Here is a 13,830-nt window from a genome sequence, read left to right on the forward strand (position 1 = left end):
TCACCGACAAGATAAGCTGCTTGAGAAATAAGCCTCACATCTGGCCACACTTATTGGAAGGGTTCACATGGACAGCGCTATATATCCACTGAATAAATTACCATCCACTGGATAACTCAGTACTGTTGCTTTTGATCCCTTTCAACTTAGCGAAACAACAGTGCAAACCACTAGTTTGAACAACCGAGGCGCGATGAATATGTAAATTTTGTCTTGTCACGCGATCGTGGCAATTTCGTAATATTGAGCAGGTGCGTTCGGCATTGTTCATATTAGCTCAAAACCCAATGTGCACGTGACAGTCGCTATCAAAAAATAAAACACAGGCGGCTTACCACACCAGTCATTACAGTCAAAGAAGTAGAGATAACTCTGACGCATAACATTTTATTGGTTCCCTTGACATAAGGCAAAACCCAGTTTACTGCGTCAAATAATCACTGGTTTATCTCTTGTTTTACAACTAACGCCATGCATAAGCTTCTACGATCATGACAATGGCGATATGGGAATGAGAAGTAACGACGATATTTCACATTTCATGCCTTGATCAACATGGCAGGACCTAAGACAACGATCACATTTTCATCCCTTCAAAAGTACACGCGTAAGCGACAATTGTACGCAAAAAATGGTTTCTACCTTTCGATAAACCCAACCGGAGAGGTAGCGGGAACGAGCGACGAAAGCTGTTTATATGGTGAGAACAAATTCCCAGACTTGAATAATTACAATTGATATCACCAAGCTTATTTCTGAGGTGTTTTTAAAGGTAGACATTTTTTCCAGATAGATACTATAGAGGGAATTTATAATCTTGCTGTCGTCGCTTTCTCTGGAAGATGCAACAGCAGGCACTAAAAAAATATTGTAAAGGTATAAATTGATAAAACAAAATAACATTTAAATAATTTCTACCATTACTTGTTTTCAACTTGGACGTAATAACTTCTACTGAGTGGATAGAAAAGAAAATGAAAATGAAATATTTTTTCGTATTATTATATACAACATAAGTTGTCCAGACACTTAATTCAAGCGGCATTTAATTTGCAAAAAATAAATAAATAAAAATATAGCGAAAGAGGCTGTTAGTCTTTGTTGATTCGATACCGATCGAGAACTACTTTTGAAAAGATTTTCAGTTGCGTCGATTAAACGGCATCCTCCACAGTCGAAACATTTCGAATTCTGATTGTCGTTATTGCACTTGTTGATAACTCATGATACTTTTCCGATTTTGTAGCCTGCGAAAGCATCCGTTTCCCCAGCGGCGGTGAGCGAAGGAGAAACGGATGCTTTCGCAGGCTACCAATTTTGCAGTCGGTTAAATATGAAAACGTCAGTTCGCATTGCAAGAATTCAAATGCACTTTTAAAAGGCGCCAGAATTAAAGTGTAGTGAGCGCTCGATTTGCTTTGTATTGCATTATTAGAGACTGAAGTAGTCAAGAAAATTAAATCAACCTTATTAATATTAATTTTCTTGGAGTAAGTTTTTTGTAATAAATCCACTTTTGACTTGTTTATTGTAAGATATAAAATAATTTAAGTTGGGTTCGCACGAACCCGGTTGCCAAATTCCAGCCAAACAATTTAATGGGAGGCGGTGAGGCCCAGTGGTTAGGGCGCTTCCCTTGAGATCCGGAGATCCCGGGTTCATGATCAAGACCCGCTCTGACCGCTCGTTGAATTTGTTCCTGGTAGTCCGTGGTTCAACTTCCCAGCTGCACTTGTAAATAGCCAACTGGCTAGCCTCCGGCCAGTTGGGATTCTTAACAGTTGTTGTTGATCTGTTTCGTCGTTTCGTTAACCGTTTCATTGGCCCTGATAAGCCCCCATGGGGAGCGGTCAAAGTATGTTTGCATTGCATTGTATTGTATTGTAATTTTCCCCCCTCAAAATCCTTGCGTGTCCATGTTGAAGCTTGGACTTTCATTAGCAATGGCTACAGCAAGCAAGATGCTCGTGTAACAAAAATAAAACAGGGCGAAAAGAATCTGGGTGCATGGATGGGCAAACAAGAATGTAAAGGATCGCATTTCGCTAACCCCAAGTTTCAAAACAGTTGAGATAATTCTATCTGCACCATTTCGACAATTTCGATTTAATTAATCCTGGCAGTGTAATGGAGGAAAAATGGTCAGCGAAGTCCTCTAGTTTAATGGCCAAGCTCTAACGAGTCTACAGCTCAGTGGTGGAGCGCCGTAAGTAGCAATCTAAACGTGGGCAGGCTCGACTCCCGCAAAGGATCACTACCTGCTTCTAAAAGTACAGTTTTCCTTTTTCTTGCAGCCGTTTTACAGTTTCTCTCGGTTGGACCAGATCTTGTTGCAATTTGGGGACTGAAAGCTAAGAAATACCTAGCTGTGGACAACAAGGGGAGGATATTTTCCTCGGTAAGTTTACAACAATTTGCTTTGCTTCAGAAGGTTGACGGATCACAGGTGAACAGTAAATGAAGACGCGTAGCAATTGACGCACGCGATTTATGACTTCACGCTTTGAATTAACCAGCGTTGCTTTCGCTAATCAGCTGTCGGCAAGCAGGAGAATAGCAACTAACGTAATTTGTCTAGCTACAATTGTTCCTTCGACTTCTATGTGCTGAATTCAAGCTTTTATTTTCTCTTACTTGTTAAAAGGAAGCTGAGAGGAAGGAATGCGTCTTTCGCGAGTTTTTCGGCAAAAACTTCTTTAACATTTTTCGAACATGTCATTCAGACACGGATGGCAAGGGATGGTACTTATCAATTGATGAGTGCGGAAAAGTAAGCGCCGAGAAAGTACCCTATAGCGACGAACCAAGGCTTCATTTTATCGTTAAAACGATAAAAAATTGCAAAGATGACGGTAACAAAACGGGCGATGAATCGAATAATGACGGGAGCTTAGGAAATGATAGAGGAGATAAAAAGACGGCAAAGAATTTTGGACTCTCTTCTTCCGAAGTAGTGTGGATCATGTATCCTTACCAGCAACTCGAGGGAAACTTGTCCGACACGCTTTCAAGCACACCAAGTCCTCCCAGTTCCTCGTGCGGCAACTCGAGAAGTTCGGCCTCCACAGGGGAATGGACCGGATCAGGGGATAATTCAACACCGGTTTAATGCTACTACCAAACGTAATAATATATTTAAATAGCGATTGACGCATGCCCAGAAGCCCAAAGTTGCGATCTCTCTCATTTGGTCTTGGTCTATCAGTTTATCGAAATGTAGAATTCGGGCCCAGCCAAGTCATGGCCCATCAGATTGGGCCCGATGACCATAACGCCTCTAATTGGTCTGCAACTAAGAAGCCGCTCGTGCTTGATGCAAAATCATGGATCGTGCAAGGAACACAATACGGACCAATCTCGACCCCAGAGCTCTTCTCTTGACTGAGGGAGAGAAGAGCTCTGGGGAACCCTGAAACAAAGTGTCTTCTCATTGGTTTTCGTGAAGAACAATCAAAAGCGTCTCTAATTGGTGCATTCATGTTAGCACGAGGAGTGAGCAGGCGCCGTAAGGCTCAAATAGCCAATTTTTGGCTATAAGAGCCCCACGGCGCATGTTCTCCTCAGCCAATTTTTGGCTATAAGAGCCCCACGGCGCATGTTCTCCTCCACAGAGTTTCCCAGAGCCTTGGGTCGACCCAAGGCTCTGGTGACGAGAATGAATACGGACACGTTTTATTCCGCAAAAATCTAGCAGTAGCCGCCCTTAAATAGATGATACCGAAAACCGATGGGTAACTTTCCATCGCAGATGGAGATTTCGGGGTTATGGCTTTCTGGCATGTCTTAATTGATAGCACTCCTCACTGGAGACAATAGATTAACAGCATGCCAAGCAATGAACATTCTCTCTGGCATGAACAATATACTGATTGCTCCAGGGGAAAAACTATTCCTCTTCATGAAGTCGTCCCCTCTAAACAGAGATAATGAGATCTGAACTGACAAAATAACAACCAGAATTCATGACAACAATAATGTGATATAGGCGAAACACTTCTGTTTCTTTACTTGACTTGAGGCAATAATAAAAGAATGGAAATGTTAGAAATAACGGGTAGATTTAGGACATAATCTTTCTCTTCCTCTTCAGGTAAATAATAAAATTTGTTACAAAAATAACTTTACTTTGCAAATGAACTAAATTTTAACAGTATATTAATTAAGCCAAGCTAGCGCACATCTAAGACAGTAAATTCATCATTGCAGCTAAGAATCATTCTTGAATCCTGTGCTGATTTAATTTGTCCTTTTGTCATTAAAACGCATGGTTCGGTCCTGAAATGCAAGCCGCGTTACGCATTGGGACTATCATATATATATTTGCACCTTCCGCAGTAATTAGCCAGTATCAAAAATACAATAATACTCTTTGTTTGTCCCTCCAAAATTTTGCATAAGCATGGTTTTTATTTTCTCTTGGGAAATACAATGATTCCAAGAGAAACTGTAAACAATGCTTATGTAAAATGTTGGGGGGACGAAAAAAGAGTATTATGGTATTCTTGATTCTTGCTAATCAAGAGCCATTATGGCTCTTAGGCTAATATAATATCCGGCCGTACCGTGTATTCCCTCTTAGACAGTCATTGCTTATCTCTTTAACACTTAAAAGGTCTGCCTGATAGGCCAACAATTTGCATAAGTTGATATCTATGCAGTCTTCCATTCCATTGTTCCCACTTAAGACAGACATTCATGCCCATAGGTATGTATTTGCCGAATCCATTTCGAGTCCATTTGCCGAATTTCCAGCCTCAGGCTGACTCACTGTCGACTCCAAATTCTTGACATCCGACGTTGGTCATGTCTTTTAGCTCTAAAGAATTTAAAATTGATCGAACAGTTTCAGCGATAATGCGTTTTAGCCCTTGTAATGGAAACAGGCCCCTCACACAAGGAAACACTCTAATCTGGGTAGGAATCGAACCCACTTTTCGGTTACTAGAGTTAACGCTCCGTTGGATTGTACATGGAAATACGTTTGGAAATAGCAAAACCCCATGATCTTGTCAATGATCATATAACTCAGTGGTAGAGCATCCGAACTAGTAGTAATCGGAAGGTCGAAAGTTCGACTCCTGCAAAGAAGCACTCGGACTTTTTCTGAGTAACCATTGGCAATGCATAATTTTTTTTAAAAAATATCTTCAATGATAATGTCGTTTCAAGCATTTGTAAAGGATTCGTTACCTTAAATTTCTGTTCTGGCGCCTTTTCCCTGTACTTCTTGAAACGGCACCTCGAGCACGAAGTTGTTTAATACAAAGGACGATTGCAAAAAGATCAGACCGATCCAACACTTGATCCGTAAGACAATGAGCTGTGTGGTTACCCTGCGCTAGTTTTTACACGATGTTCTTAATTATCTGCTTAACTTCAACTAATCGATAATCCGGTGTCCATCGTTTAATCCAAAGATACTTTAGATTAAAATTTTCAGTAGTGCGGGCAAGTCGTTCTCTATTGTTCAAAAATTTATGAAAGTTTAACATAATTATGCGTTAATGTAGATTTAATTTTTGTTCTATTTAAAATAAAATTATATCATATTTCTTATTGCCCGCGTTTACCTACGTACGTTTACTCACCTTTCAAACAGATGCTAATGGTAGTGATGGACTTTTCCTTTCGGGCAGGGCTCCGTGTTGCACCTAAGGACACACAATACAGCTGTATTAGGTTGGTTATCAACCAGTGCTACTTGCAGACATAGTCATCTCTGACTAGTTGTCTTCTCAGACCTCACTTTTAGTTTCAAATCGTCTTTGCTTTCTTTTTTCATTGTTTGATTTATGCATTTGACGTAAGCGGAGACATTGTCTTGTCCAGGTAATCTCGTACGCATATCTCACTGGAAATGTGACCGTGGGAGATCTGGGTACGAGATAATTTCCCAGGGTCATCTCTCTTCGTCCCTCAAGAATGTACTGGTTGCGGCTGTTCACGTGTCTATGTGTACAAATAAAATCCGCACTGAGAATGTGTCCTCGACTTAATCTTGCCAAGAGTGAAAATTCAGTTCTATCTTGGGAAGGGAGATATCACTTGTTTTTCTTTACCAAGTAGAATTCAAGTTGTGCTTCTTGGGCTGGCTATACATACGTTATTTTGAAAGTAAAATAAGTAATTTTTTCTGGAGCCGACCCTGATAAGAAATGATATACACGGGCAAAGAGGATTTACAGATCTTGTTTGTTTTAGATTAATAGAAATTCCCGCCCCAAGCGATGTTTAATTCCACCTACTGGGTCAGTAGATGAGATCAGTGGAGTCAAAAACGTAACCATCGAACCCTTCCCTTCAATTATTGTTCTGGAATCTGCAAAAATCTAGCAGACACGTGATTAGCCGCAACCAGAGTATTTTCTCGAGGGAGGAAGAGACGATCCTGGGAAGGAGGCTGTCACAAGGCAACATACTTGGCGGGAAAGCTGTTCTAAATATACCTTGTTTGGGAAAAAGAAAACTTCAAGGAAAGACGCGAGTTAGGTTCGGGATCATGAGCTCCTGGTGTTAAGGATTTTCCAAATAAGGGAAGGTCATTCTGCAACTCCCCGCGAGGCATTCTCAAGGCTTCGCAGCCCTTAGTTTGAAGCACACTCAGCTACAAGCAAAGATAAAAGGAAAGACTGAGATACGATTCTGTCACGGAGCTAAGCCCGCGGAGTGAGTGACATTCCGAACAGTATATTGATACCCAGGGAAATTAGAGACCTTTACATACGAGGACGAGAACGAGTAGAGATTTGACTGCCCGTTTTTGGCGAAAATATTTAGAACATTTATAACCCAGACGATTAATCTTACTCTTTGTTAGCAGTGTAGATTGCTCAGTTATTCTTATTGCTGGTAACTGAGACTTTTTGCTGATCGAAAAATGCCAAAACTGCTACCGTGTTGTTGACTTCTTTTGAACGAACATTTTGCAAAACTTTGTACTAAAATGACGACAGTATCACGTTTTTCCCGCCAAAATGACGCTGGTTTGCGCGCCCTGCCTGTTTATCTATTAGAAAATCTCGTACTCGTAGTCGTTCTCGTCCTAGAATCTAAAGCTCTGTCTTATCTGTGATGCTCAATGCAAAAATAAACTAGTAACGTAATTAGAGACAGGTCGTTCACCAACCTCATTCCCAGGATTTCTCCTAAGGGAGAGTTCCTGGAGAGAACCTGGGAACGAGATTGGTCGTTCACATGAAACTTAACATAGGAATTTTAAAATTTTTAGTTTTATAGTTGATGGTCTCACTTACTTCCTTTCTGTTATGGGTGCGTTGACGTCCTTACACAACTCCCAGGACGTTGCCACCATGTCCTTTCCAGCACATATTTTTTCCCGTCGTTTAATCCCCCCTCCGCATGTTTTACTGCATTCTCCCCAGTCCCCTAAGTGCCATTTGTATTGAGAAGGACATGGCTGCGTGTTGCAGTCCTTCCAAGCTAACGGTGGATCATCTATAAACAGGAAGAACGAAGTAAATGTAAAAACTCTTATTCTTCGGCCATTTCAACTTGGTAAAAATAACAAACAAACTGCGGTTATAAACATAACGAGACAACGCATGTTGTAAAAATTTTTATGAACGTTTTGTATGCTTCAACATACATCTTCAGAAGTAACGTTTGCCTAAAGTACAATTGAATTTAAACACGAAGACTATTACCAAATAAGGAAAGTAATGACAATGACAAAATAAATGAAAATAAACAAACCTAGTTAAATCTGCTTGAAAAAATATAAATGGCTAGTAGAGAAGAAGTTTCTCACTGCCCAACATTTTCATTAAGCGCTGTTTTTAAATCGCGAATCAACAAGGTTTCCTTAATTTTACAATGTATATCAGACTGTCCAGTGCCTAAAATGTCAAAATGGTCCCATTTAATCCTGTGAAAAACACTGTGTTGACTGATTTCGTTTGTAAGCCCTATAATATCACTTCTTTGAATTTCCTGATTTCCCTGGGTCATCGAATTCTACTCCATACGTTTTCTGTCTATTGACGACCCCAGGGCCCAGTTGCTCAAAAGCCGATTAAGATCAATCCGCGATTAAAGGCAAAAGGAGGCTTGAATTTTGCACGTCTCATGCAATAAACGGTTCTAAACTATCATTATAGCATCCATTTTCCCTGCATACATAAACATTATATGCAACCGGCAATGATGTAACAAGATAAATGAAATGTTTATTAATTAAGCATACTAAATCTTGATTATAGGCTGCTGAATTACCTTTGCAAAAAGAGGCTTCTACTTTATTGTTGTTCTCATCTGCACAATACGTTTCTCTGTTTTTCTGACCGCCTCCACAAGACCGAGAGCACTCCTTCCATCCTTCTGTCCGCCACTTACAATCATCATTGCTGCTTTCCTCTTTGATCTCGCTTCGCTTGTAACCTTTTAGTTCTGTTCAGTGCGAATGTACACGGAATTATGTTACCGGCTTGTCTTTCGACGCTACAAAATGTGTGTCGTTTGATATCCGAAAGGACAGATAACTTATTTCACTGCAAAGTGTACCAACCGTGGAATATGACTGAAACGGAAAAACTAAGAGTACAAGAGTAGATCTACTTGGTGTTGCGATGTATTCGCCAAATATTTATCCTCCCAGCAAATGTCGCTGCACCCAATGAGGCCTTAGACCAGTGAAAGCTCGGCACAGCGGGAAAAATTGTAGAGGTATTCAAAAGATACCACCTAAAGTTAAACAATCTATTGTGGTTAAATAGTGAAATTTGATTTCGGACTTTCAGATTTCCAATAAAAAGAAACTCTAATGTAAATGGAACACGACTCGCCCAATTTCCTATCTTCAATCTTATATAATGATCCCTTCATAAGAACTAGATTTTCGTCCAGTTACTACCGATTAACGAAAGTCGAAACGCGATTGGCTGTACCCTAGTGAAAAGAAAGTGGATATTTGGCCTGGCAAGGTAGAGCGCTAAAATTAATACAATTTACAAAGATTGGGCACTTTTTCCACATGGGTTAAAGAAAAATTCTGATCACTACAGAGGAGGTTCTGCTAACAGTGACATCTTCCTCTCTGATCATTAAATTGACCCTTATAAAGCCATCTGACAAAAACCGCTTGTTCGTGACTAGTGAGAATGCCCTTCATCATGCAGGAGTCCATGACTGGGAGCGAACAATCCCCATGCTAAGCCTATATTACGGCATTTTGGCACACCAAACTATTTTAAGACTCCCCTTTCCGCGAAAAACAAAGGCAGTTCCGGTTCGGTGACGCTACTTAGTTTCTTGTGATTGGTCATTGGTCTTCTGAGAGAGTTTCACTCGCCGGAAAATCCATCTAAAAATAAATTGATCTGTGAAAACGCCGTGACAGCCACAAAAATATCGGGCTGTTCTTCGCTCCTAGTCACGGCCTTTATAACTAAATAAATAAAAATTCGCTGGGAAGTCACCTTTCTTGCAAATATAACTCCTTTTCATATCACATCTTTCTGTCCCCCAACCTTTTTGTTCACCATTAGGGAACAGTCTAATCCAAATCGAGGCTCTCCCGCATTCCAAGAACTGTAGTCTACAGCCGTGTCATCGGGCCAGAAAAATCCGCCTTTGCTGGAGCTATACTTTGCACCTAAGTGAAGAACTGCGTTAGAAAGAATCACAGTCATTGCTAGTTTATTTTACTTGGCAAAAACTGCATGTGGCGATGATACCGGGTTTTACGAGGGAAATCATTGATTTCAAACGGTATGATCCCTGCCATTTTAGCACGAAGACGCAAAGAAGTGATAGCGGCTTCCTGTTTTTGGCACGGTTCAAACCTGTTTAAGCAGGTACGAAAATCTAATAGTCAGGAAATCGTTCAGTAGGTGTACCGTGAATCAGTAGCTGTTCTATTTTTCAGAGACAAAAAGTTTTTATATAAAATAGGGCAACAACAATGCTTCCTAATTATTCAAGATGTTGGCGCGAAGGATTTTTGAAAGTGAAAATTAAAACCAATTTTTTCGGATGCATACATTCCCTTTAGTTTTTTTAAAAAGAAATTCAACTGTAAACATCATTTCTTGTAAGTGTGGAGGGCCGCTTAGGCACCTTGAAGCAGATTTTTTTTTTCAGATAAATTTCAATAAGTTACCTACCCAGCCAAAAAAACAAATTGAACAGATTAATCTTCTCCAATTCTGCTCTCAAGTACTTTTCTTCTTCCATACTCCTGAGTGTAAGAATTCCTGCTCCCCGATTAAGGCATGCGTCAGTGGCGTCCTGAAAGGTTTTCCTCTGTGTATTCACTTGATAGCAAACGTTGTTGAATACAAACCACCCTGAGGGACAGTATTCTAAAGAATGAAAATACGTAATATGCTGTAAGAAATTTCTCTCTTGAACTTGTTGATGACCTATTCTGGGGGTTTTCTTTGCAACAAATCGCGTGCATTCTTGATGTGTTGCTGGGTTGCTGGTTCTTTTATTGTATACTTTTCATTGATCTCTTTATGTTCTTTTGTATGTCGAAGAAAGGTGTATATTTTTGTTGCATATTGAAATGCTATAATTCACTTTAAAAAAAACGTTGTTAGTGGAATGCTTCAATTTTTGCCAGTAGCTGAAGATTGATGCTTTTATGTCGATGCTTAAAGGATACCGCCCAACCATGGAACGTTTAATGGCTGTTTGTTCAATTGTACTTTTATCAAAAGGTGTTTTGTATTATAATAATTCCTTTCCCCAAATTTCGCATGCATGAAGTAACACCGGTTTAACCAGGGCATTAAGGAGTTTGTTCTTAATCACAATTGTTGCTGTATCTGTGTTAGCGAAGGATCGATTTATTATCGAGAGAACTTTAATGGCTTCTTTGCTTAGAATATCTCTTACATTGGTGTAACGACCAGATGACGTCATTTCTATACCTAAAGATGTTTGTTTCTCAACAATTTGTAAAGTTTCATTCTCATATTTAAAGTTTACGTTGTTCTTGTTTTGTCCGTTACCACTGAATATAATTATGCTTGACTTTTTGGTGTTGAGCTTCCAATCTTGAGCGTGTTTATGAATTACATCAAGAGATTGTTGCAACTCTTCTGGAGAAGGGCTGGTTTGTATAATACTAGCAAATCATCTGCATACATTACGCAGTTTATAGATTGATTTCCTAACACCACACCTAGGCATTTGTTCGGTTTAAATATTGCGGTAAATCATTCACAAATAAGGAAGTAAAACTGGACTTAAACCATCACCTTGCCTTAAAGCCCCTTGTCACATGAAAATAGGTCTGTAAGTGTGTTCTGTTCAATTGCAACGCGACTTTTAATTGAGGAATACATGAGTGAGTGAGTGAGTGAGTAAACAGTAAACAGTAAATCTTTATTGCGCCTTACTCTCCAAAGGGAGGTATCGGTCTCGTTACAATAAAGGTGATGATATCTACTTGAATAACTAATTAACTAAAAAGATCATACAATTACTTGTAATACAATTGGTATAAAATTATTATTTTAATTATTTTACATTTAGGAAGTCGTTTCTCTTCTGAAACATTAAATATGTGTATTTACCTATTATCTTTGAAGTGCTTTCGTTTTCTAGGGTAAGTAAATACCTAATTTTATCCTCATCATTAAGGCTTTTGAAAACAACATCGTGTGTTGAAAGGAGAGAATGGAGCTCATTTCTAATGTTATCGTACCCTGGGCAATACATCAAGAAGTGCCGCTCATCTTCTATATAGCCTCTATTGCAGACTAAACACGTTCTTCCATCTACTGGGATTGGTGCACCTCTATTTTCGTATTTCCCAGTCTGTATTCGCAAGCTATGAACCCCCAGACGCAATTTTGTCATACTTATTCTATGTGCTGGGTTTCTGATAGTTTTGAGATAGTCTTCCAATTGGTAGTCGAATTTGACTTCTTTGTGTGTAAATTTCTCTCTAGAGCCTTCGGAAGTGTTGTTGCGAGCCTTCAGCCAATTTCGAATGTAGTCCTTTTTAAGCTGATTCTTTATGGAGGAACGAGCATTCTTAATGTGTAGTTGGCTTGATGTATTGCCTATAGAGTGCATTCGTATAGTTTCGTCATTATTTAATACATCAAAAAATTGGCTGTGACTTTTTGCGTGATGAAAGGCTTCCTTTAATAGAGGGTTGACTGTTTTATGCTGTAATCTAAGCGAGTAACTAAATATTGAAGCTTTTATGTCTATACTTAAAGGGTACCGTCCAAGTTCTGCCCTACAGGCAATGTTCTCTGTGTACCATGGGGTATTTAGTGTTTGTTTACAGAACTTGATATGGACTTGTTCGATAGTGCTTTTGTCAAAATGGGTCTTATATAGTGTCTTATATAGTGTCTTATATAGTCTTCTTATATAGTGTCTTATATAGTGAGTGAGCGAGCGAGAGAGCGAGTGAGTGACGAAAGTTTGACAACAACGAACGATCAAAAGCTGGACTTATAAGAACTGTCTCACTAATTCACCACTTCCCCCAAAGCATAATGGCATACGTCTTGGGGTTCTTTACTTAAAAACAATGATATGCTTATTTACAATTTGGACTGTATCATGTTTCACTGAACTGCACATCCATTTTTTTATCGCTTAGTCCAACCTACGGTATTATGATCGATTGATACTGATATAGATAGAAGTCAAATTGACCGAAAGAAATCTAATACTGACTAGCTGGGTGGCTGGCTAATTGGCAGTCGACTGGCTCTCTGTCGGCGGAGTGAATGAATTCAGTAACGTTATCGATTCAAAAGATACGAATGAATCGTCCCCCACTCCATATTGCGTCAAAGAAAAAGAGTTTTACAACATTGCTGTTATTACCAGTATATCATCCTAGGCTAACAGAAACATCATTTTATTGTCTCTTAATATAGTAGCTTCTTACCACATTGCTTTCCATAGCACTTGCGAGAACCAGTTGGTAGCTTTGTATTCCTACACAACTTGGAATCAACTTTTCCTCTACCTTGTTTGGCACAGTACAAATTTCTCGTCTGTTTACCAGAGCCGCATTTCATCGAACAATCACTCCATTTTCTAACTCGCCACATATACGGATAATCTGAATTTACAGAAAAAAATCCATATTCCATGACCATTCTCCAGCCCTCCCCATCTTCTTAGCAATAACATGAAGAAAATAAGATTCTGAAACTGAACACAAATTTGCTAGAAGACCCTCTCCTTTTCAAACGAATACCAAATGATATCTTCATAACTCCATTGAGACTTTGCTAAAAAGATGCATCAATTCGCTAAAATCACCGTCACCATAGAAATATTTACCTGGGCATCCATACATGGTATTTATGGAAAGGATATCACTTGGAGTCAAGTATTTCCTCTGACCAATACGGTTTTGATATCTCTGATCCTTGGTCTTGATTGTGGTAAGATAATGTCTTTTCGTAGAGTCAAGCTTTGCGAAGAAGTCTTTGCCATAATGCATAATACTCAGATAGTCATATTTAATTTTGAGCGAGTCAGCTTTTCCGTGACTATATTTCTTAAACTGTTCAGCTTTTCCTGCAAACAAAAGAGAAAAAGTCGTACTCAAACACATACATGGCTGAGAACGATTATTGTGACTGAGCAAGCACAGGAATGTTTGAATAGACTGTAATTAACCGGTAAAACTAACAAAACAGAGAACGTTTGATTAAAGGGTTTTAAGTGCTGAAAGAAACTCGGCTCGATGTAAAATAGCAATGAAAAATTGAAAGCTCTTTATCCGTCTTCTACTCCATTCTTTAAAACCCACTTAGCATATCGGATACTTGAAAACGGTGTACTTAAGGTGGCTCCCTACGGTTTTTTGACCGCGCGCGAACTGGT

The 13,830-nt window shown here is 39.3% G+C and overlaps 2 protein-coding genes across 2 annotated transcripts in view; one reads left to right on the plus strand and one right to left on the minus strand.

Annotated features, from left to right (window-relative positions):
* The first annotated feature begins 317 nt into the window (after positions 1-317).
* On the plus strand, positions 318-4,117 carry LOC138000500 (fibroblast growth factor 16-like). The gene is made up of 3 exons (XM_068846965.1): positions 318-700; positions 2,295-2,398; positions 2,645-4,117. The coding sequence occupies exons 1-3, from the start codon at positions 556-558 to the stop codon at positions 3,107-3,109; spliced, it is 714 nt and encodes a 237-aa protein (XP_068703066.1). The 5' UTR covers positions 318-555; the 3' UTR covers positions 3,110-4,117.
* A 174-nt stretch (positions 4,118-4,291) lies between these two features.
* Positions 4,292-13,830, minus strand: part of LOC138000495 (zinc metalloproteinase nas-33-like) — a 25,216-nt gene continuing 15,677 nt past the window's right edge. The window contains 9 exon segments of the mRNA XM_068846958.1: positions 4,292-4,816; positions 5,589-5,651; positions 7,254-7,455; positions 8,233-8,406; positions 9,435-9,491; positions 9,494-9,610; positions 10,122-10,319; positions 12,881-13,057; positions 13,282-13,521. Coding sequence (XP_068703059.1) covers positions 5,603-5,651; positions 7,254-7,455; positions 8,233-8,406; positions 9,435-9,491; positions 9,494-9,610; positions 10,122-10,319; positions 12,881-13,057; positions 13,282-13,521 — 1,214 coding nt within the window. The 3' untranslated portion in view covers positions 4,292-4,816; positions 5,589-5,602.

The sequence above is a fragment of the Montipora foliosa genome, chromosome 4, assembly GCF_036669935.1.
Source record: "Montipora foliosa isolate CH-2021 chromosome 4, ASM3666993v2, whole genome shotgun sequence".
Lineage (NCBI taxonomy): Eukaryota > Metazoa > Cnidaria > Anthozoa > Scleractinia > Acroporidae > Montipora > Montipora foliosa.

Bases quoted from the DNA above. Each gene is read 5' to 3' on its own strand.
- LOC138000500 (XM_068846965.1), top strand. From the start codon at position 556: ATGGCAGGACCTAAGACAACGATCACATTTTCATCCCTTCAAAAGTAC. The intron at 701-2,294 runs GTGAGAACAAAT...TTTTTCTTGCAG, and splicing joins CGACGAAAGCTGTTTATATG to CCGTTTTACAGTTTCTCTCG. The intron at 2,399-2,644 runs GTAAGTTTACAA...ACTTGTTAAAAG, and splicing joins AGGGGAGGATATTTTCCTCG to GAAGCTGAGAGGAAGGAATG.